The following is a 23,786-nucleotide window of genomic DNA, read 5'->3' as shown; positions in this document are numbered from 1 at the left end:
AGGTATTTCTTGGTTGGGTAATGGTCAGGGGTCCTGACTGGATAGTGAGCTGGGGTGGGGTCCAGGCAAAGGAGGTATTAGGACTCTATGCTGGGCTGGGACCTGGCAGGAATGTACTTCATGGACTGGCTGGTCTTTAAGTGGGGCTCATTTGACTTCTGGGATAGGATCTCCATCGGCTGAGTTCTGGGACATGATCTAGTCATGTCTGGGATTCATGTTGGGTTTCAGGTAGTATTGTGTTCCAGGCCTGGCTGGACTCTGGACTACCATGGGATGAGCTTTGGGCAAGCTTAGCGTCAGGCTGGGTTCTGTGGCGGAGCTCCTAACCGGGTTCGGCTCTAGACAAGGATAAGTTAGAGGCAAGCATGCTATGTGGCAAAAGCAGGGTTTCGAGGCTGCCTTTTGGGCAGGAATGGGTTCTAGGATTAAGCTCTGATCTGGCTGAAACTGCTGTTGTGGCTGTGCAGGGTTCACCTGTGGGCTAGATTGTAACATGGTTTCAGTGCTGGCCAGGGGGCTTCCTCTGAGCTGGTTGAGCACACTGTGTGGCTGCACAATAAGCAGGGTTCAGGTCAGAGCTCTGGGATGGTTGGATACAGATCAAGAATGATAGCTGGACTCTGTGCTGGGCTATATTCTGGGTTGGACTTTTTCCAGTTTGGTTTGGGGTCTACTTGTTGCCTTGCTCTGGTCCTATTTCTGGGTGGGCTCTGGGCTGTGGTCAGGGGTGTTATTTCACCAAAATGCTAGGGGGAGTGGAAGTGACACTACATGACCCTTGACCTCAGGAAGTGATGTCATTTGACCCTACCCCTAAGTGACATCACGGAAAGTGATGGAACACGACCTTTCACCCCTTAACAAACCAGGAAGTGGCATCACATAGCATTGTTCCTAATTAAACTACGAAAAATATGGTTACGATATCACTGTAATGTGATATACATTTCATGCAAGAATGGATCACCATATGTATCGTTAATATTTATTTATTTATTCGTTTTGACATTATAGAGCGTACTAAGCCCTAAGGCATCAAGGCGCTGTAACTTGACCAGTTACTTACATGACAGTACAGGCATTATATAACAAGCAGTGTAAGACAGGTATCAGGTTTGGACAGTTTCACAATTTCCCCAAGACAGAGGAGGCGCCTAGCAGCTCAAATTAGGCGAACAACATTTTTTTTAGCGCTCTCTGGAATGTCCAGTAAGAATGTTCAGCATGAAAGATAGGTGGGAGGAGGTTCCATTGTTTGGTGACAATAGTCGGGAAGCTAGAGCCTCCAGCTTTAGCCCGTTTAAATTTTGGCTGGGTGATGCAGTGGGCATAAACTGCACTCGTGGGTCTGGAGGAGGATGCATTTGTGATTTATTAAGATACGTAGGTAGGGGCATCCATGGACCAACATCTGTGGGTGATGGAGAGTGTTTTGAAAAGAATCCGTTCACGAATGGGGAGCCACTGGGCTTTTTTTCTTGCTACTGTGTTATGTTCAGTTTTGGGGATATTCAGTGCTGCTCTGAGTTGATTGTTTTGGATAACCTGCATTTTCTGAATGTTGATGTCAGTAGTGCCTGCATAGAGGGCATTGCAGTAGTCAAGTCTGGATCCGACAGTGGCTTGGCTATTGTGAGGCAGCTGTCTGGGGATAGTAAAGGTCCGGATGTGGAATCAGAAAATACAATATTAAGGCTTTTACACCATGCAAAGAGAAATACACCAACACGGGCTTGTAAAGATTCCGAGAATCTTTATTGCAATACTGAACAGTTTACGAAACAAAGTACACAAATAGCTATTTGGCCATCAGTACTTCACAAAGACCACCAGAAGGTTCAATGTGAGCAGTGAACAAGAATTGCTAGCTGGACATCAGCATATTTATACAGTTTCTTCATAACAATGTCCAGCCTCCTACAAGTTAATCATGTACTGGGCTAGGGTTCGCGCCAGGTTATTTCCTAATTTACAAATCTCGTGCATGCAGTTTTACTTCTTAATACATTTACTAACAAGCACTATTATTCTCTGGGTTTAACTTTACACTCTTTACACATTCGTTTCAATGCAGGTCAAACAGATGTTTCGCATGTCATGTTTAAATAACGTTATAGTTCTTATATACTTGTAGGTTAACATCGCTGATTCAAGTAATCCCCTGATCCCGAGGTCAACAAAGGACAAGGTCTACGTGACCCTAACATGTAGCCTTCAGGCAAGTTGGACATTAACTCGCCTACAGAGGTTGAAGAGGTTAAGTAAGAACAAGAGAACACAGGTCACCCATTTTAGGCCACAGGGTGACTTTGCACAACTAACTAAAATGGCGGCTTTAACCTAAAATGGAGGCTCGATTAACTTAAGGTTACGACCTTGCGATGCGGATTTCCTCGCAGAGCGACTGGGCATAGGCCAACATATACAATGAGGACGAAACAATATTATATCAGTTTTAACAAACCCTCCTTTTCGCCTATGCCAAGCGCTAAACTACTTCCCTCACTTTACGACTAACTCCACATTTCAATGTCTATACACCCCGAATCATTATCAGACATATCTATTGCCATCAGATCAGACACTAGAGTTTCTTTCAACACATACTCCTTGGAAACCTTATCTGGGGCATATATTCTATGCCCTAATACACTTGTTGCTTGCGCACAACACCCCCCTAATACCGAACATAAACCAGGGAGACACTCTTTACAACAACAAAGGAATAGAAAACTACCCAAGATAATCAGCAGGGCCGAAAACAACTTCCATCCCCATGACCGTAGGAGGTCCCAAAACCATACACTAAGTTCCCAGTTTCCCTCAGGAACATGTACTTCCGAACTAAGAACATGTAGATTTTGGATCACCCTAAAGATCGTTGGAGAGGAGTCTGGTGCGTAAACGCAGCAAGCGGACCCCACTAATTTACATACTCCTCCACGCTCTGCTAGAATGACATCTAATGCCATCCGGTTCTGAAGAGCTACTAATCTTATTGCTTTCTGTTCTAACGTCATATTATACAGTATGTCAGTGGTCCGGTTGATGGTTTTTTCCAGTACTCTTGCTAGTCACCTAATATGTTCTGAATTCATAATTTGCCCAAAAAATGGCACAAAGGATTTCATGATGTCTCCTAGAGTTTGCATTGGAGTATCCCCCTTCACATCTCGTCGTGGACGAGTCTTCGAAATTTCTGCAGTACTGGCAATAAATACCCCAGGTAATAGAATCCCTAAATAGCAAGTTCCTTGCCAATCCCTGGGCAACCATGGAAATGCCACATTACCGCAAACAAAATAGACAGGTTCACCTACGTACAGAGGTCTGTTCTCATTAGTCAAATTCGCAATGCTGGCGCATCTTCTAAAATCACCCATTGACCGTGTTCCATTCCCCTGTATGCAGAAGGAAACTGAATCGGGGCTATGGTTAACAGAATAAGATGGAGGCGTGGCATCCTTATTGCCTATAGGTGCCATTTTAAAAGAGATCAAAGACTAAAAAGGACAAGACAATCTATCAGAGGGCCTAACAGAAGCAACGTTTGGCTTACTCCTATTTGCAAAAAGCGAGCATCCCAGGGGCATCAAAACACATTTTTTGAAACTATTCAAATTTGTACCATCAAAGTTCCCTGAGATGGTGTCATTCCAACGGCCAAAGAATAGTGCTCTAAGAGAAGCATAACAAGCAGTTGTCAAAGGTAAAGGATGAATGTACCAACCTAGCCCCTTATCCCCATGTTGCAGTAAATGCAAGCAGATCCAGCAGTTGGTTCTATTAAAAATTGCATGAGTGGCATTCATTATTAACAAAAGAGTATTATTCTGATAATTCCGTCTATGCAAAGAATCTCTAGGCGACAAGGTATGCAATTGCACGGAAGGAGTGGGTATAACAGATACATTTTCAACAGGTAAAAAGTCCTCTAGCGGATATGCTTCTTCCAGGTACCATAACCCAAAACCAATAGTTACTAAAAACCCAGTTATTATTACAAAAAGGCAACAATACATTTTTGGGGTCCCCTTACACGCTTGATCATTGTCTCTGCTAGTCACATATTTATCTAAAAGTTCAGTACGAGCGGTAGCGGGTGCAGCCATCGGAGTCTTCAATCGAAAAACACCAATTGTTTGTTTGCTGGCGACTCCAGTCGCGCATCTTCTTAATGTCTTTCCCACAACCCTTAGCCAACAGAATCCTTTCGTACAGTCTGGCCAAAAGGCAAGCGCCCAAATGATTTCCTCAATCGCACAGTCAAACCGTGCCGTACGTCTATCTTCTTGGACGTAAATTATATTTCACAATTTCCGGTGCTGAAGGGTCAGAAAACAGTATGTCATCACTTCCCACTGGAGGTGGCGAGTGAACGGAAATGGGATCAGGAAATGGATGATCCGGAAGCACCACTGTTGGAGAGTGCAGAGACAAGATGGCCGGTTTGTCTGGCCTTACGAACACTGGAACGGTCTCCGATACTCTCTCATCGGTGGTTGCTGTTTCAGGCACGTTGGTTACAGCATTGGAAAGGGATTCTGTGTCTTCTGTATCGTATGGCACGGGCTGCGGGATCCGTTTGGTGTGTGTTGCATGTATCCAGTTCTTCCGCCCTGCTACCCGCACCGCAGTCTGGGTGACTAGCAGGACCTGGTAGGGACCCCTCCACTGAGGTGCAAGGCAAGATGACCTTTCGAAAACTTTAGTGAGGATCCAGTCCCCTGGTCGTAGACTGTGACCGGGACCCTCGTACCATACAGGTAATGCCTCTTGCACCTGGTGATAAATTGAAAATAGATTTCTTGTCAACTGGTTACAGTAATCTGAAAGAAGCACATTCTCTATATCCTGCAATGAGTGACTCTTTGGCATACCCCAAATATTAGCAGGCCTCCCCATTACCACCTCAAAGGGAGAGAGCCCAGTCTTAGTTTGAGGGGTTGTTCTCATCGACAGCAACACGATCGGTAAGGCGTCCGGCCATTTTAACTTGGTGCCAGCACACGTCTTAGCGAGCTTGTTCTTTATAATGCCGTTGTGCCTTTCCACTAATCCGGCACTTTGGGCATGTCTGGCCGAATGGAACCGTTTATCAATCTGCAATCCTTTGCATATTTGTAGGATTACAGCAGCAATAAAGTGTGGCCCATTATCCGACCAGATGACTCTCGGCAGCCCGAACCTAGGAACGAACTCTTTCAACAGAGTTTTTGCCGTGGTTATGGTCGTTGCATCTCTAACAGGGAAGGCCTCAACCCACTTGCTAAATGCACAAATGACAACCAATACGTATTTAAGATTGTTACAACGTTCCATCTCAATAAAATCAAAGTGGATGACCTCAAACGGAACAGAAGGTGGAGCGAAACTTCCTCTAGGAGTCGAGGTACCTTTTCCTACATTGTGCTGCAAGCAGACCATGCACCCTTGGATAAAGCGCTCCGCAATTTTGAAAATTTTATCATTGGCCCATACACTTTGTAACATTTTAGTCAATTTACGCGCACAGACATGGGTCGGACCATGAGCCATAATGACCATCATTGTAATGTAGGCATCAGGGAGTAACCATTTTCCTTCAACATTGTCCACCCAACACCCATCACCATCCAATCTCCCTGCACCCTTGACCCATTTCTTGGTCGCCTCTGCAGTAGCATCTGCTTGAATGTCTTTTACAGAATCGATACTTTCACCAAAAGTACAAACATTTACAGTTTCCCTTACAGCATACATTTCTGAACTAAAATCAGTGGCAGTTTGTTTAGCTATCTGAACAGCAAAAGCATTCCCTTTTCCTATATCATCTGTAACCTTTTGATGTGCTGTACATTTTACAATGGCTAACTGAACAGGGAGTGTGAGCGCTGAAAGTAATTGCACAATTAAAGTGCCGTGCTGTATTTTTGTGCCATGTGAGGTCACGAAACCTCGTTCTTTCCAAAGCCTACCGAAGTTGTGAACTACCCCAAAGGCATACTGACTGTCGGTATATATATTTACTGTAAGCCCTTCAGAAAGTTCACAAGCTCGAATTAATGCTATAATTTCTGCAGCCTGCACGGAATTATGCATAATTCTTTTGGTTTCCACAATCGTGCTTAAGGTAGTGACGGCATAAGCAGCCGTGGATGTACCATTCGGAAGTTTGAAACAGGAGCCATCACAAAATAGCTCTCCTTGTGGACTATTCAAAGGCGTGTCTTTCAAATCGATTCTACCTTAAGTCTCTTGTTCTGTAGTGTAAAGACAATCGTGTGACGTTTCGTCACCATCAACAGTATCTTGCGGGACAGGTAAAAGTTCAGCCGGATTTAATACACAACACCTCTGAATTTGAATGTGGGGAGCAAACAAGATCAATTCGTATCTTGTCAATCGTGCGGAAGTAAGGTGTTGCGTTTGAGTTCTATTTAATAAAATATCTACAGAGTGAGGTACCATTAGGGTTAACGCATGACCCAGGACCATTCCCTCGCTCTGTTTTACCGACGCAGCAGCGACAGCTCTCAAACATCTCGGCAAAGCACATGCAACAGGATCAAGGACGGATGAGAAATAGCTGCACGGCCTATTCTTCCTCCATGTTCCTGCGTTAACACAGCCAAAGCACATCCATCACGTTCATGCACATACAACACGAAGGCCTTTTCATAATTTGGAGTTCCTAAAACCGGTGCCGAAAACAGCACGGTTTTGAGCAAATCAAATGCTGTCTGGTGTTCCAAGGTCCATGGCAATGGCAAAGAAATGCCCTTCTTTGTCAAAGTCAGCATTGGTTTAATCGTTAACGAAAAGTTAGGGATCCACAATCTACAGTAAGAAGCCATACCTATCAGGGCTCTAACTTCCTTCTGCGTATTTGGGACAGACATGCCAGAAATAGTTTTTATTCGTTCAGGTGTCAACCTTCTTCCCTCCTTTGACAGGAGATAGCCTAAATAGGCGACCTCCTGACAACAATATTGGAATTTATTGAGTGAAGCTTTGTGTCCATGTTTTGCCAGATGACAAAGCAACAACATGGTGCCTTCTTTATAGGCACTCTCAGAATCAGCAGCCAAGAGGAGATCATCTACATACTGTAGTAATGTGCAAGTAGTAGGCAACTCGAGAGTATCGAGTTGCTCTTTCAATGCTCTACTATAAATACTTGGACTCTCAGTGTACCCTTGGGTGCACGAGTGAATGTGAACGAGCGTCCACCTAAGGTAAACGCGAACAAATACCTACTATCCTTGTGTATAGGAATACTGAAAAACGCGTTTTTGAGGTCAACAACGCTAAAGTGAGTGGCAGAAGCCGGAATCATGGTTAGTATCGTTGTAACATCAGGTACAATGGGAAATTGAGGAGCCACAATTTTGTTAATAGCACGCAAATCAATTATAAACCAAAAAGGAATTGCATTATCACCTTTTTTATATACTGGCAAAATCGGGCTATTACACAAACTACCTGTAATTTCCTCAATTACTCCACGATGTACAAAATCAGCAACTATACATTTCACAGCCTGTTCGCCTTCAACTGAGATCTTATAATGTGGAATGCGAGGCAATTTTACTCCATGTTTCAGAATAATTTTAACAGGTTCAATTTGAAGAATGCCCACATCATTATCATCAATTGCCAATAAGCATTCCGGAATGTTACTGAATTCTGGCGGTAAAGGTCGAGTCAAAAACTGAAAGGCGAGTGATTGCTGAGGTGAAATTGTTAACCGAACTCCGTCCGAGGAGCAATATATTACCGCATTCAATTCCTTCAGCAAATTTAACCCCAGCAAATTCTCCCCACAGTTTGTAGTAAGTAGAAATGGACACTGCTCCGTAAAGGGACCCAGTGTTATCGGTACCGGCAAAGAGACTGGACAAACTACAGGTGTGCCTGAAAACCCTACGGAGACGTTGGACTGCCCTGACAGGGGAATGTTTGGAACCCGTGAATGGTCAATGGAACACTTTTGTGCTCCCGTATCTACTAAAAATAGATGCTTCCTATTTCCCACCGCCATCTCAACGTAGGGACCTTTCTGATGAAAGGGAATAGGCGTTGGTTCCAAATCCTGCTTCGGGCAATCCTAACGGAACAGAATGTCGTCAAAAGGAAGCTCTTCAGAGGGGTACGTGGCAGAAGGATGATCAAAAATGTTTCTATTATCCACACTCGAAACTTGCTTATCCTGTGAAGAAGGTTGCTGTGATTCTGGCGCAAACTGACCTCTGCCAGGGCCCCCTGCACCTGGGCGACCTCTGGATCGTCTACCCGTGTTCCCAAATGACCTTTGCTGCAAGGTCGGACATTGTGCACGCCAGTGACCTTCCTGTCAACAATAGGCACACTGGTTAATGGTTACCGGCGCCAGGGGCGTAGTTCCCTGTGGAATGTATTGACCTCTAAATTGATTACCCCCTCTAGGGTTTCTAACGATCTGCTGCATTAGTACTTTTGTTTTCAGGTCACCCTTTCTTTTCTCAAGTTTTTCCTTTTCATTATACGATTTTCATAGTACTGAGCCATGTGCAGTACTTCTGATTGAGACTTCGCCTGCCAAGCGCTTTCGGAGGACATAATCTGTAACTGGATGTCAGGCAGCAATCCACGTAAAAATTTGTCGACAAACAGCCTTTTCCCTGACTCTGTGCCTAAGTCTTGTCCACTGAAATCTGAAAATACCTGTTCAAATCGATTGAAGAACTCTGTAGCACCCTCAGACTTTCCTTGGACACAGGCTGTAAGCTTGTCCCAAATGATTCTTTTTTCAGGAACTATAGTTTTTAATTTTACAATAATCCTATCAGGCAAAGTTAATATCACTTGAGGCGGTCGCTCGCCAGCTGGTCTTTCTCTGTCGAGCCTAACCATGTTATTCCATGTATCTCCTAACCCAGGTACATCATCTACAGTCCTAATCTGTTTCCACAAATCAACTTGCAGGAGTACGGGAAATAATAAATCAATATCACTTAAGGTGAATACCGATGATTGTAAAACTGACTCTATTTCTTTATAGAACCCCGTCGGATTCTTTCTTATATCAGGAATAGATTGCTTTATGGTGTTCACTTCCTGTCTCGAGAACGGGACGTGAACAAACTGCGATACATAATGTGCAGGAATGTCTACAGCGACTATTCCTCGTGCAGCATCAGCCGCAATCTCAACTTTTGGGACAAATGTCGGAGGGACCTCTCTCATAGGCAAATGAGAAGTAGGTAGCTCCGAACGCTTACTAAGCAACAGAGCCAAATCAAGCGCTAAGACAGTCGAAGAGGTATCGATCGAAAAGGCTCTCTTATAAACACTCAACAATTCTGCGGGACAACAAATCTTTCTTTTTACACACTCATTCTGCAGGTATTCTACCATAACCTGTGTCACTTTCTTTTGCATTTCTAACGTATACTGACCATACGTATCATATACTTCATCTGGAGTTATCGACATATCCGAAATCCATCTTATCGCATCCTTTGTACAAATTTGCGCTTCCTCACCTATCAATTCACGGTGAGGAGAAAACCGTTTCTGTAAGAACATAGTACCTAAACTATCGCCATCTACTTCTTCATTCTGTAACTCTTCCAACTCCTTCCTATACACAAAAATCCTCTTGATATGCTCATATACTTTCTCCGCAGTGTCTCTAGACAACGCTAAGGTGTTCAAATCCTGTAACCCTTGTGGGAGATCTACATCATTTAATCTATTTCACATTATGCTCAATTGAATTCCTAACCCTTCAATAAAAACATTTTTCTCAGGAATACTTTTCAGATTTTGGAGTGTGGAAAAAACATCAGCTTGTTCGCCCTTCTCCATACAATGTTTAGCCCAAGCAATTAATTCATTCTTTTTATCTGGGGACACTGTATTACGAGTCACAACCCTTGATCCCGTTCCCTGGTCTACTACAAGCGATGCAGAATCACTTGGAAGAGAAAGAGTAGGCACTTTCTGAGTGTCAATAGGTGGAAGCAAGGGGGCAGGCAAAGGAGCAACGGCTGGAAGAACAGCAGGAAGAACAATAGGAAGGACCGGGGGAACTATAGGAGGAGGAATAGCGACAGGAAGGAGCACAGCACCAGGAGGAGAGACGTACGGGGGTGGAGCAGAGGCATCAGGCCTTCGTTCATGCAAAAGTTTATTAATCAATTCATCGGACGTATGGAAATCTTTTGAAGGGTACATTTTCTGAATGCCTAATTGAAACGCTCTGTCCGTGTTCCTAATTGATTCCAACCATTTATTTTGATCATATAACAGTGCCTTTTCGGCATTCGTCATATGCCGACACATATGTTTCTCTCTACTTTTTTGTTGCTGCAAAGCTTCTGTTTTCCAACTGTGCAATGCGTCAAATGCTGCAGGTCTAGCCTTTTTTCTTTACAAATACAGACGCTAGATATTCTATACGAGGGATTTCAAAGCTACCATTGGTTGGCCACCGAAGATTAGAGTTACGTCTGGTCTGTCTGTGCCAAATATCATTAAATGCTATACTACCAAAGCCTTTCTTACAGTACATAGTACATGCCGGCGACCCCTCCGGTGGTGCGGGATGGCTATCTTCCAAATATTGTCTGTCGCTGCGGAATAATGCCCTGAAGCAGGCAGACAATTTCCCAGGCATATCAGAACTCTGGTGTTACCTGGTCAAATAATTGTGCTCGCGAGTACAATGCGCCAAATTCAAATTTGTCAGGGTTAAATTAAGAATCGGGTCACGATTCACCTGACCAAAGGACTGGGAGGCCCGATCGGGTTACTAAGAACAATTCTAAGGACCCACGTGTCTGGTGATTTCGGCAAATTTACCCACCTCGATATATGGACCCTCGTCAAGACGTCGTCTCGGGCTACAGCTCACCGTTCAGGGATTGGATCGTGCTGTTCTGTCGAGGAATTCGCTTCTCATCCAGAGGGGCCGTTTTGTTGGCACCGTCCGATCCCGGTCCGATAGCCGAGCCAACCTTCAACGAGACGAAGTCAATCTTGAGGGTCCCTATTCGGGCGCCATCTGTGGAATCAGAAAATACAATATTAAGGCTTTTACACCATGCAAAGAGAAATACACCAACACGGGCTTGTAAAGATTCCCAGAATCTTTATTGCAATACTGAACAGTTTACGAAACAAAGTACACAAATAGCTATTTGGCCGAAGTACTTCACAAAGACCACCAGAAGGTTCAATGTGAGCAGTGAACAGGAATTGCTAGCTGGACATCAGCATATTTATACAGTTTCTTCATAACGATGTCCAGCCTCCTCCAAGTTAATCATGTACTGGGCTAGGGTTCGCGCCAGGTTATTTCCTAATTTACATGTCTCGTGCATGCGGTTTTACTTCTTAATACATTTACTAACAAGCACTATTATTCTCTGGGTTTAACTTTACACTCTTTACACATTCGTTTCAATGCAGGTCAAACAGATGTTTCGCATGTCATGTTTAAATAGCGTTATAGTTCTTATATATTTGTAGGTTAACATTGCTGATTCAAGTAATCCCCTGATCCCGAGGTCAACAACGGACAAGGACTACATGACCCTAACATGTAGCGTGAAGTCAGGTTGGACATTAACTCGCCTGCAGAGGTTGAAGAGGTTAAGTAAGAAGTAAGAACAAGAGAACACAGGTCGGCCATTTTAGGCCACAGGGTGACTTTGCACGACTAACTAAAATGGTGGCTTTAACCTAAAATGGAGGCTCGATTATTTTAAGGTTACGACCTTGCGATGGGGATTTCCTCGCAGAGCGACTGGGCATAGGCCAACATATACAATGAGGACGAAACAATATATCAGTTTTAACATGGATGCGTTTATTAACTTAGTCGTGTATGCAGCGGATGAGGCAATGGCTCTGGCATGCCGTGAAAGAGACAGTGTGGCGTCCAGATATACACCAATTGTTTTCACAAAAGGTGAGATGGGGATTGGGATGCCATTGATGTGGAAGGAGAAGTATTGGGGATTGAGTTTCTTGATCACTGATAGGGGTTTTACCAGAAGTAGTTTGGTCTTCTCATCGTTCAGGCATAGACGGTTAGTGGCCACCTAGCCCTGGATGGTCATGTATACCGAATTTAAGATGGTAGTCATTATGTTAGTTGTCGGATAGTGGGAGTAGGATTTGCGTGTCATCAGCGTAGTTTGTATAGGAGATAGCAATGGAGTGCAGGAGGGCAAATAGTGGTCTCATGAATATGTTATACAGAGTTGGGGACATGCAAGATCCTTGGGGAACACTGCAGGTGATAGATGCTGGTGGGGTGCTGGCATTCTCTGCAAATACTCTGAGGGATCTGTCCCCTAGGAAGAAGGTGATCCAGGATATGGCCTCCGCAGAGAGGTTGGCTGAGGAGGATAGGTGCTGACCTAGGATCTTGTGGTCCACTAAGTCGAACGCTGCTGATAGGTCGAGGAGAAGCCTTCATCCCTGATTTCATCAATCTTGATCTTTAGGTCGAGCAGTGCTGGCTCAGTCCCGTGACCTGGGCCGAACCCTGACTGAGGCATACCCAAGGCTTCAAGGAATCGCTGGATATGCAGGTAGCCTACTCTATCCAGGATTTTTAGCACGAAAGGGGCAGGGGTGATGGTGCGGTAGTTAGTAGGGATGGTAGGGTCGAATGAAGGCTTTTTGATAAGGGGGTGTACCCAGGCTTCCTCGGGTGGTGGGGACTGTGCCAGTGGAGAAGAAGATGTTGATGAAGGAGGCAATGAGGGGTGTTATGGTGTCAGAGCAGTCTTCAATGAGACTCACAGGGCAGGTATCTTCTTTGCATGGAGATGGTTTAAGTCCTTTTAGGATGGTTTTGACTTCATCTTCTGAGACGTTGGAAAAGTAGAACATGGGTGGATTTTGGGGGCTGGTGGTAGCAGAGGAGGATGCTATCCGAGATGCTTGCAGGGGGTCGATCAGAGAATGTTTGGTGCCGATTTTTCTATGCAAGATGTCAATTTTGGTGAGCATGGTATTTTGAATACTAGTGCACCGTAAGTCATCTTTAGTTATAATGACCGGGGGGAGGTGGTAGAGGTTTCTAGTTCCTTGAGGATAGTGAAGATCTGGAAGGATGGCTTTTTTATAGTTTGGCAGCTACCGTGAACAGAAGCTTCATGGCTTCTGAGGGTGGTTGTTTCAAGTTAGCTTTCAGCTAGCTAATATCAGTGTGTATAGGCCCTCAGAAGGATGAATGGCAGAGTTGGCCTTGCCAGGATTTGAACCTGCGACCGGTAGATCACACACACATACCAGCAGCGAGCGCTCAACCCACAGAGCTATCTTACTGGCAATAGCTATCTTACCAGCTATAGTAGAATGAGCAATTATATGTCTGAATGTCCTAAAAGTCAGAAAGCAAATTACATTACTGTAGTGGATACGATTAAAATGGTATCTGAGATTTAACAGCATGCCATTTCATCTGCAGGTCTGGTGAAAGGTTGGCCACATGTCAAGCCTGCGTGGACCTACTTTTCAGGCTTCAGAGGTTGGCAAAATACATGCCATTGGGAGGGTTCATAACTGTCTATTAAAGAATTTAGAGTAGCACAAGGAAAGCAGTGCACTCACACGGCATCCCGTACTGTAGGCACTTGTTACTTCATACATGCAAACAAACATCCTGAACAGCATGCCAGGGAGATAGCAAGGATAGACACATTACAACAAAGCATTAATTGTGGCACAATAACATCAAAGGCCACTTTATGTGTATGGCAAACATTTCTACACTGTACACAAGCTTTTAAGCACAAGGATTTTGTCAAGTGACCGAGGACACCGAGATGGAATGTCTTGTGGTGCCGGTAGACTGCGCTTGGGTGGTAATAGTGCGCAGTATAAATCAATATAACATGACATGATCGTAATAGAGACAATGGGCCTCATTGCGAGGTATGCGGTATATGGATAACAGGGCCGGTAGAGATGCTGGCCCTGTTATCCCCCTACCGCCCCATTACGAGGTCTCCTCGTGGGACCCGCTAAGGACGCCTGGTTTGCCAGGCGTGCTTAGCGGGTCCCGCAAGCAGACCAGGATGCAAACAACGGGCTCGTCATTAACGGGCCCATTGTTTGCATCCTCCCCATTCCCGTTGAGCCCTATGGGGCTCGAATGGGAATGGGGATGTACAGGGTCAGGGTTCCCTGAATGGGGAAATACCGGGCCCTCCAAGGTCGGAATGGCCCGGTATTTCCCCATTCAGGGAACCCGGACCTGGTACCCAGTATGGGGGTATCCATGCCGGCAAAAGCGGCATGGCTACTTCCATATTCGGAATGAGGCCCAATGTCAGAAAAAAGTATGCTATAACTGCAACTCGCGAAAACAAAGATACATAGTCCGAAATTAATGCTTATTCTACTCTAAATGCTTTTTTAAAGTTTTTGTCTGCATTGTGAATTTGAGGTGTTTAAGAACAGACTAAATCAGTGACTCATCCCCTGAAGTGTGCCTGAAAAAAACAAATATTGTTTAAAATTCAAGAAAGACAAGTTATTTGTTATTCCTATTCTTTCTTATTTAGGGTCACTGCTCAAAGTGTTACACTTATGGAAGAACCCCTCCAGCCACTCCAAAAACAAAGAGCCACATTGTGCTGGCCACAGCCCAGGAGCTACCATTTAAAAAAAACTTTTTTTAGGGGTAGCATGGGAAACCACAGGGGTCGCAGCTGTGCGACCCCTGGAACCCGCCATATTACATACCTTGCGGTGGTGGGCGTTGGACAAAGATGGGATCACAGCTTTATATTGGACTGGGCTAAGGCTTTCCCTTCATGTAGGGGCTAAAGACTGGGGCCAGACTGAACTGGGATCTGGGCTAGGCTGCCGACATATCTGATGTTTGGAAAAGGCTGAGCAACTGAAAGGCGTGTGTGAGGAATTCGAACATCTGCATGGTGGTTTTTATTAAATCGAATGATAGACAGACATTTTCCTATGCTCAGACAACAATAAAAGCATAGACCTGTGTACTCCGGGGTGGATGCCGCCTACAGGCACAGTCCGCCCCTGTCATATTTAGTTGGAATGTGACAGCCAAGGGTGGCACAATGTCATCCCTGGAAGGAGGAGGCCAAACCTCCCTCTGCCATGGACAACCTGATTAACTGGCAAAGGCTCCATGGAACCGACCTGCCCTTTTGTTAGGTCCTGTAGCTTTTGGCAGCAATTAACATACCACCCTTGGGTACTTCCAACAGGCCCCCAGGAGGCCTGGCTGCAGAGGATAACAAAGGAGACAGAAACCCGAACAACCTTTCATATGTGACAAGCGAACTGACATGTCTGGGTCTTTTGTTACAGTAGGCCACCCCGCTTGGGGGACCCCATTCATAAGGTACGAGAATGTGGTTTGCTGGAACCAGACAGTCTTCTCCCTCAGCAGCTTCAAGGGAGACCTGCTGCTTTAACAGGAACCACACAGGGAGGACCATTAACTAGAGAGACTCTTTGAAACCAACAGACAGGAAGATGGGTGAGACTTATTCGACATGTCTTATGCATAAGTCTTATGCATCGACATGCATCTACTGCCGTCCACCTTAAAGGACATTTTCGAGCCAGTCAGGTTCCTCGATCCGCAACTGACTGCAATGCTGACCGTTGTCAAGCCTCGAGGTATCGGCATCAAGCAGCAGTTGCTGAAAGAAACCTGAGACATCTTTAGAACCGCCAATCAGCACTGTGACGATTCCTGACCTTGAGTCACCATGAAGGCCAGCATGCAGCCGTTCATCCAGCTTCGCTCACTGAGCCCTCTTGCTGCCGGGTACCCGCCGCTGGGTCCCGTCTCTAACTCTGTCGTAGAAACCTGCAAGGCGTGCTGAAGCAGACTCAACACTGTTGCGCACCAAGAGCAACTACAGCAAAAGTTAAATTGTGGTTCTGTCCCCTGGTCCTTCCCAGAAGGCCCCTACAGACATTTTAAGACCCCTTTTGTCCTTTCTGCTAAAGCCAAGAAACTGTAACAAACTGTTGAGGTTATTAACCATACCAACCACCCTCCTGTCAGTATCCAGAGTGCATCCCTTTTCCTTCTTAGAAAATGTCTGTTCTCTGCATTCCTTTACACGGTGGGTTGTATTTAGTAGTGTTATTACATTTTCTGTTGTCATAATAATAAAGTAGATATTTGTATACAACCTCGACTCTCCTTTTGTCATTGAGCAATAATTGTATTTTCGCTGTGTTGCAAATAACCAAGGATCCACGGCCATTAGAGGCGATAAGCATGGCCGTAACTTCTACATTACCAAAATTGGAAAAGGAGGTTTATAATTTTAATTCTAAGATTTTTTAATCCAATCTGTTCTGATCCATTCTGGTGTTTTAGAGATGTGGGGCCGGTTGATGGTTTAGAAACTGATATTCACCCCTGGACCGCTGGCACCACGGAATTTGATTCATCACAGCGTGAGTTCTGGACAGGACTGGGATTTGGGAAGATCTTGCCCTATCAATTGGACAATTAGACAACACAGCATGTTGCATCACAGCATTTTTTTGCTCATCAAAAAAGTCCTTTTTAGTCGGCTGTGGCTCAATGAATGTATTGTTATCACATGCAAAACTGAATTTAAGACTGACCAGTCAAAAGGCTTATCACGTATGTCCTAATTTAAAGCATAGGCATTAATAAACCGTGGAGAGAATATAAAGCAGTACAGTCTGGGGCTAATTCTGGTAGGTTTATAAATGAATGGCTAGTTTTGATTAACATGGATTTTCTGAATATTTTGAGGTTGTACATCTGTGTAGATGATTGCAGCGTCTGGCCAGCTGTGGCTGGTGGATCTTCTGTGGGCTGTTGATCTCTTTCTGGTTCCCTGTCTCTCTTTTCTGCAGAAATCTCTGAGACTGATGGACACAGTGGTCTTTCAGGGACCATCCTAGTTCCCAGTCTTAATATGATTCCTATTCTCTAGCCATTTTAGGTTTCTCCAAGGGATACCCAATTGCATCTGTTCACATTTTAAATGAGTGAATTTCAGAATAAAATACTGACCATCACTCACCCAATGACTCGCACCATAAGTAGCACTTTAAAAAAAATATTCTTTGCCTCTTTCATTTGCGGCGTACCCCATATGTTTTGCACAAAAGGTTCTGCGGCTAACACAAATTAATGGAGTAAACCGGCATTCCTCAACTCGATCTAGGGCCTTTCTCCAGTCTCAAGCATCGGATGAGACGCTTACATACTTGCCAACATTCCATATCCATCCCAGTCGGGAGACACTAGTCCAGTCTTGCTTCAACTTTGCATTCTGGGACCAGGACTTGTAGTCGTGGATTTCTAATGGGGAAATGAAACACCAGGACTAATCTTGCCTCTCCCGAATGGAATGGTTAATGGTGACATGTGTGCCCTGATTTACGTTGAATCTCACTATGGGCTTCTGTGCTTTGCCATTTAGATGACGGCAGCTTGATGGTCCATTCTACATTTCAATGGTCTTCACAAAATCTGGGACATTTTGCTATCAGTGTCTGTTGTAATCTTTCACGTGTTGGTGATGTTTGCCAATGCTGTATTCATCCAGTCTGGCCCTGGTGGTGTAGACTGCGCCTTAGCAACCTGGGAGATGCCCGGAGCCAATGAAAATGCTCAGAACGCAGGCTATAACCACAAAAGTAAGCCCCGCTTTCCGAACACTTTCATTAGTGTTGGGCGACTTCCCTTCTGTGCTCCCTGCTCCCCTTTCCCATTAGCACCCATGTGTTGGGGGTGTGTCCTGGCCCCCATGCGTGCCCGTGAGCCCCCACACCAGACAGACCATACACTACACACATCCATCTAGTTCGGGCTCCCCGGTCGCTCTGTCGCGTCCGGGAACGCCCCGTTTATTTAACTTGCACGCGGCGACGTGCAACGTCACGCCGCTGCGTGCGCGTCCCACACGGGGCGGCGCCACACTCCTCCTTTTTCGGGAGGAAACACAATTGCTATTATTAAACACTGCAAACCACACATACAAATCACATCAACATAATGAGCCCATGCCCCTTTAATGTCAGCCACCCGGATCCCCTCACTCCGGTTGCTCCTCCACATGTCCCAACACGTATTTGCTGAGATAAGCGGGTTTCCCTCGCCCAGCCCTCTGGGGGTACCTCCCGCTTACCTCTGGCACGGGAAGTCCACCAGTCACAGCTCCCGGACTGGAGAGCTCTGGGCACTCACAGGGATTCCAACGTCCTCAGGCACCTCCGCCATGTCAGGGTCCAGGGGTGGTTCAGTTTGGGAGTCCTCTAGCTTCTTGAAGAAGCTGACGTTTTGGGTGACAGCAGATCGTCCATCTGAGGCCGTCACCATAGACCCTTTCACAGCCACCACGTCCAGTGGCTCCGGTTCGTAGGGGAGCGAGAGTTTGCCATGGGGGTGTCTGTTTCGAATGAGCACCTCGTCCCCTGGTTCCAACCGCTGGGGGCGAAGACCCCTTCGAAAGGTTCTCCTGGTCAATCCTGGTCCTCCTATCGGCCTCAACCTGCTGAGTGTCGATCACCCTGGGCTCCTTCTCCCGGACCTCAGGCAGTAGACCCCGGGGGCATTGCTTAAACAGGTCCTCCTCAGGGGCGACCCCGGTGGAGGTGTGTGGAGTGGTGCGGTACACCCGTAGGAATTGATAAAGGGTGCGTTGGAGGGGCTGCCCTTGTCCCTGAGCAATCCTGAAGGTCTTGTTCAGGGTCCGCATCAGCCTTTCAGCGTCTCCATTAGCACGAGGCCACAATGGGGATATCTTCCTGTGTTTGATTCCGCAGCTCTCCATGAACTCAGAGAACCGCTCACTTTGAAATGGCGACCCATTGTCCGAACACAGAGTCACAGGGAACCCATGGGCCGCAAATATCTTTTCCACCGCTCCGACCACATGCTCAAAAGCCACAGACTCCACGAACTCCACCTCCGGGTACCGGGAGTATTCATCAACAATTGCGATGAAGTGGGTTCCCACGGCCGTGGACCCAAAGTCCGCATGGACGACCTCCCACGGGCGGGTCACCCGGGGCTTCGCCTCGATGGTCGGCTCTCGTTGCACGGGGGAGGCCACGTGGCACCACACACACGCCGCCACAAACTCATCCACCCTTCTTTCCAAGTCCGGGAACCAGACTTTCCGCTGCAGCCTCGCCTTGGTCTTGGCGGCACCCTGGTGTCCCTGGTGGGCCAGAGTGATCACCTCCTGTACCTTGCACTGGGGGACCACGATGCGATCACCCCCGAGCAGCAAACCCGACTCTGAGAAGGACAACTCGTCCTTCACCTTCCACAGCTGCTCGAGTCCAGTCCTGGCCTCCTGGGTCCACCCCGCCAGAGCCTCCAAGATGGATTTCCAGGAGCCGTGTTGCATCGGGTTCTTTAGGATCTGAAAACACTCATCCACTGCCGCTGCAGCCTCCAGCTCCGACAGGGGCATCGCATTTGGCGTGGCCCCTTCCACCACCATCCGGACATGATCATCGGCCTCCTCTGCACAGGTGTCATACTCCTCTCCCCTGCGCACTCCGGGATGTCGGGAGAGGTAGTCTGCTGCATTGTTGGCCCCCGGCCGGTGCACCAGGGTGACTCCATACTCGAGCAGGGCGAGTATCCATCTCTCAATCCTGGCCGGGGGCTTTGAGGACGACCCAGCCAGAATCGGGAGCAGGGGCTTGTGGTCAGTGACCACGGTCACCGGCGCCCCAAGACATAGAGTCGAAAATGTCTGCATCCCCAGAGGACCGCCAGGGCCTCCCGCTCTATTTGGGAGTATCTTTGCTCCGTGTCCGAGAGCGCCTTGCTGGCATACGCCACTGGGCGAACGCTCTCATCTCGGGTCCACCTGAGTTAGAACAGCCCCCAAGCCAAATGGACTTGCGTCCACAATGATCTCCGACGTCAGCGCCGGGTCAAAGAACGCCATGGTGTCTTCCGCTGTTAGTGCACTCTTGATGTCCTCAAAGGCTGACTGCTCCAGTGGGCCCCAATGCCAGACTGTCTCCTTCTTCGTCAGCGCCCTGAGCGGCTCGGACCTCGAGGCCAGGTTTTGGATGAAGCGCCCGCAGTAGGTCACCATACCGAGGAAGCTTCTCACGTCTGACACCGACTCCGGGGGCTGCGCCTTCTTAATGTCCTGGACCTTCCTTGGATCTGGTGACACCCCCCCTCCTTGAACACAAACCCGAAGAACTCAATGGAGGGGCGCAGGAATTCACACTTGTCCCTGTGAAGGGTGAGGCCCAGCGACTGCAGCCTCTCAAAGGTCTTTGCCAGCCTCCTCAGATGGTCCACCTCCGTCTTGGCAAATACCAGAATGTCATCGCTAATGTTGAGGACACCCTCCAGATCAGCGAGGGCGCCCCCTATGATGTTTTGAAATACTTCCGCAGCCGATGAAACCCCAAAGCTCAACCTCTTGTACCTGTACAGCCCCCGGTGGGTGGTGAACGTGGTTATGTACCGGGATTCAGGGTGGAGGACAACCTGATGGTATCCTGCTCGCAGATCTAACTTGGAGAAGAATCGGGCTCCTTGCACCTCGGCGATAATGTCATTGATGGTCGGGGTGAGGTGCCGCTCTCTCTTGATGGCCTTGTTGGGCAGCCTCATGTCCACACAAATACGAACAGAGTCCGGTTGTTTCGGTTTCCTTGCCACAACAATAGGAGATACCCACGGCGTCGGGCCCTCGACTTTCTCAATAATATCCAGATTCACCAGGTTGTCTAGCTCTTTGTCAACCTGCTCCCTCAGATGAAACGGCACCCTTCGGTGCTTTAGGGCAATGGGTTGTACAGACTCGTCGATATGTAGCCTGACCGGGTCACCAGTCATCATCCCGATGCCGTTGAAGAGGGCAGTGTACTTGTCGAGCAGGTCATTGATGTCCTCCAAGTACACCGAGTACGCGAAAGTGACAATCCCCAGGGCCTCTGCAGCGGCACAACTCAGGAGCGTGTTGTTGCTCACCGGGGTGACATAGAACCGAGCCTTGATCGTCGAGCCCTCATGCTCCACCTTCGCCACAAATGCACCGTCCAGCGGTATATGCTCCATCCCTGCAAAGGCAAATATGCGGGCTCTCGGTGTGGCCAAGTCTGGTGGTGGGCACATGGTATCGTAGTGTCCCCTCGCCATGACATTGACTGAGGCCCCCGTGTCCACCAGCACCGGAACCGGCGAGTGGTTCACCTCCACCACACACCTTGGCTGCCTCCTGCTATTCCCTTTCAGGATCCCCACGCTCGAAACAAAGAAAATGTTCTCTTCCTCGTCTTCCTCTGCCTCATCCAGCTGAGCCTCCTCCTCACCCTGGTCCACCTGGGCCACATTTGGTGGTCGGCTCTGGCGCGGAGTCCACGTCTGGGCCGGCCCCCTCGGTACCAGCACCGGCAGAGCCGCTCTGCACACTCTTGAGAAGTGGTCCGGCAGGCCGCACCGGCCACAAACCTTCCCTGCTGCCGGGCACTCTGTCGGCTGGGGGAGGTCATAGCCACATTTCTGGCACGACTCCCCTGATCTTCCTGCCCTGTCCCGGGGTCCTCCACCAGGTCTTCTTGTTCCTCTGCCACCCCGCCAGACCGCACACACCTCCTCCGACTTCATCGAGCGTGACCCCGCCTCCATCTTATTGGCGCGAGCCTCGGCCACCTCATGACACCGGCCTAGTTCCAATATGCGGGGTAGGGTGAGGCCTGGCTCTCTCAGGACCTGCCTCCTGAGTTTGCCAGAGGAGCATGCCTGAATCAGCATTGTGCGCATCATGTCCTCCGCGTCCCCCCACGCGCATCCTTGGGAGAGGCGGCGCAGGCGGCCATGAAAGGTATCCAGAGTCTTATCGTCCTTTTGCTTGGCCGACAACATGACAAACCTTTCGTAGTCCACATTGGCAAGGGGCAGAAAGTGAGCAAGCAGGACTGCCTTGGCCGCATCATAAGACTGGTCCACTGGGGTGGGCGATTCGAAGCTCTCCTGGACCGCAGGCCCCGCCGAATACAACATTGTGGCCACCATGCTGTCATTGTCTGTCACCTGAGCAGCTCTGAAGTGCATGTCCAGGCGAGCAACCCACCTCCTCCACCGAGGCCCCATGCTTGAAGGTGGGCCGAATGCATCGAATTCAGGGATGGGCTGCAGGGCAGCTTGGGCAGCCTGGGCTCTAGCCTGAGCCATGACGGGAGGTACTTGAGGAGCACCTAGCTGTGCCCCGGGGAAAACCTGTTGGGGTTGTAGCGCTGGCCGCTGTCCTGGAAGCACTGGAGGCTGTAGGGACTGCTGAGGCTGTGCCACCTGGTCACCACCCTCCTGATCATCAGAGTCACTCATGGGCCTGAGCGCACAGGCACCCCCACCTTGTGTCCTGGGGGCCGCAACTCAATTGCCCCTCAGCACCACACCAACAGACCTTCTCCCCCTCTCCAGGCACAATGGCAGTCCAAACTAGGGGATCTGTGACGATGCACCAGACGAGAAGAAGAGCATCCACTGCAGCCAACCTCGTGATGATGAAGGAGAGAAAGAAGAAGCCACAGCGTCCTGATGATGAAGGGAACAAAGAAGAGCCGTGCCTCCACCTTGCTGCAGGCCACAGTGGTGTGGATGTCCCAAAAATTAAGCTGAGATGGTGGAGTGGACTAATTCGGCCCAGCCATATTAGTCCTTCCCCTAGCTTTCACTCGACGTAGGAATCCCAAAACTGGAGTAAAATACACAAATCAGGCATGGGCATGCAGGTTATGCTGCCTGCAATCAGAATATCCAAAAATTGGACCTGGATCGCTTTCACCCTCCAAACCGGAGCCTGGTGAAACTCCACGGCCTCATAAACAAAATGGCCGTCAGCCGCGTGTACGGTTCGCAGCCACGGCGTGAAACGAAACACTCACGAACTTTCCTTGTCATGGAGAAAAATTTCGGAATGCCTTTCACCGCCGGGCCCGGGCATCCGTCTGCACTCGTCGTCACTGTTGGGGGTGTGTCCTGGCCCCCATGCGTGCCCGTGAGCCCCCACACCAGACAGACCACACACTACACACGTCCATCTAGTTCGGGCTCCCCGGTTGCTCTGTCGCGTCCGGGAACGCCCCGTTTATTTAACTTGCACGCGGCGACATGCAACGTCACGCCGCCGCGCGCGCGTCCCACACGGGGCGGCGCCACACCATGTAGATAACTGCTAATGGTTTTCTTTTCTTTCAAAATAATGAAAGAAAAACGTACCTTTTCCTAGCTGCACTGCCTTAAGCCAGGCAGCCCCCTCACCCTGTGGGTAACGGCCTGCCACCCTCGTTAAGAGACCCTCGCTTTGCTCAGCCCTCAACGTGGGCCTGCATGCAACCTCAGAGCAAATTGTCTCATTATATTCAGAAATCTCATTGTTAAGATTTTGGCTTAAATCTTGGCATCTACCAGCAATAAGAAGATGGGTCAATGGGCGCCATACTTTGACAAATCCTTTCCTGCTTGGAGGATTAATGCGAGCGAGGGAGAGTGTTTATTGTTGTGTCCTAGCTTTGTATGTAGTTGTTAGAAAACAAAAAGACTTGGAATGGGATGTACTACTATTGTACGACTTTTTTCATATTATTCAATAAATGAATGATTCTTCTATCAACTTCAGGTGCCCTGGGTGGTCCCTAACTACCGGGACAAAAAATAACCACAGTTAACAGCCTGTCAAAAAAATAACAAGTTACCCATCCAATAAGGAGAAAAATAGATTCCCCATTTGTATATTTCGAAAAAAGTGATTTCTAATCAAGTTCAGAAGTATAAT

The 23,786-nt window shown here is 47.8% G+C and overlaps 1 protein-coding gene across 1 annotated transcript in view; it reads left to right on the top strand.

The window, feature by feature from the left end:
- Positions 1-16,955, top strand: part of VSIG10 (V-set and immunoglobulin domain containing 10) — a 323,261-nt gene extending 306,306 nt beyond the window's left edge. The window contains exon 8 of the mRNA XM_069620264.1: positions 16,876-16,955. Within this exon, the coding sequence (XP_069476365.1) occupies positions 16,876-16,955 (80 nt within the window). The remainder of the gene's footprint in view (positions 1-16,875) is intronic.
- The last annotated feature ends 6,831 nt before the right edge of the window (positions 16,956-23,786 follow it).

Source organism: Ambystoma mexicanum, chromosome 10 (assembly GCF_040938575.1).
Source record: "Ambystoma mexicanum isolate Mex_15411 chromosome 10, UKY_AmexF1_1, whole genome shotgun sequence".
NCBI classification, from domain to species: domain Eukaryota; kingdom Metazoa; phylum Chordata; class Amphibia; order Caudata; family Ambystomatidae; genus Ambystoma; species Ambystoma mexicanum.
The sequence above is the reverse complement of the archived record's forward strand: the minus strand, read 5'-3'. Positions and strand labels throughout refer to the sequence as shown.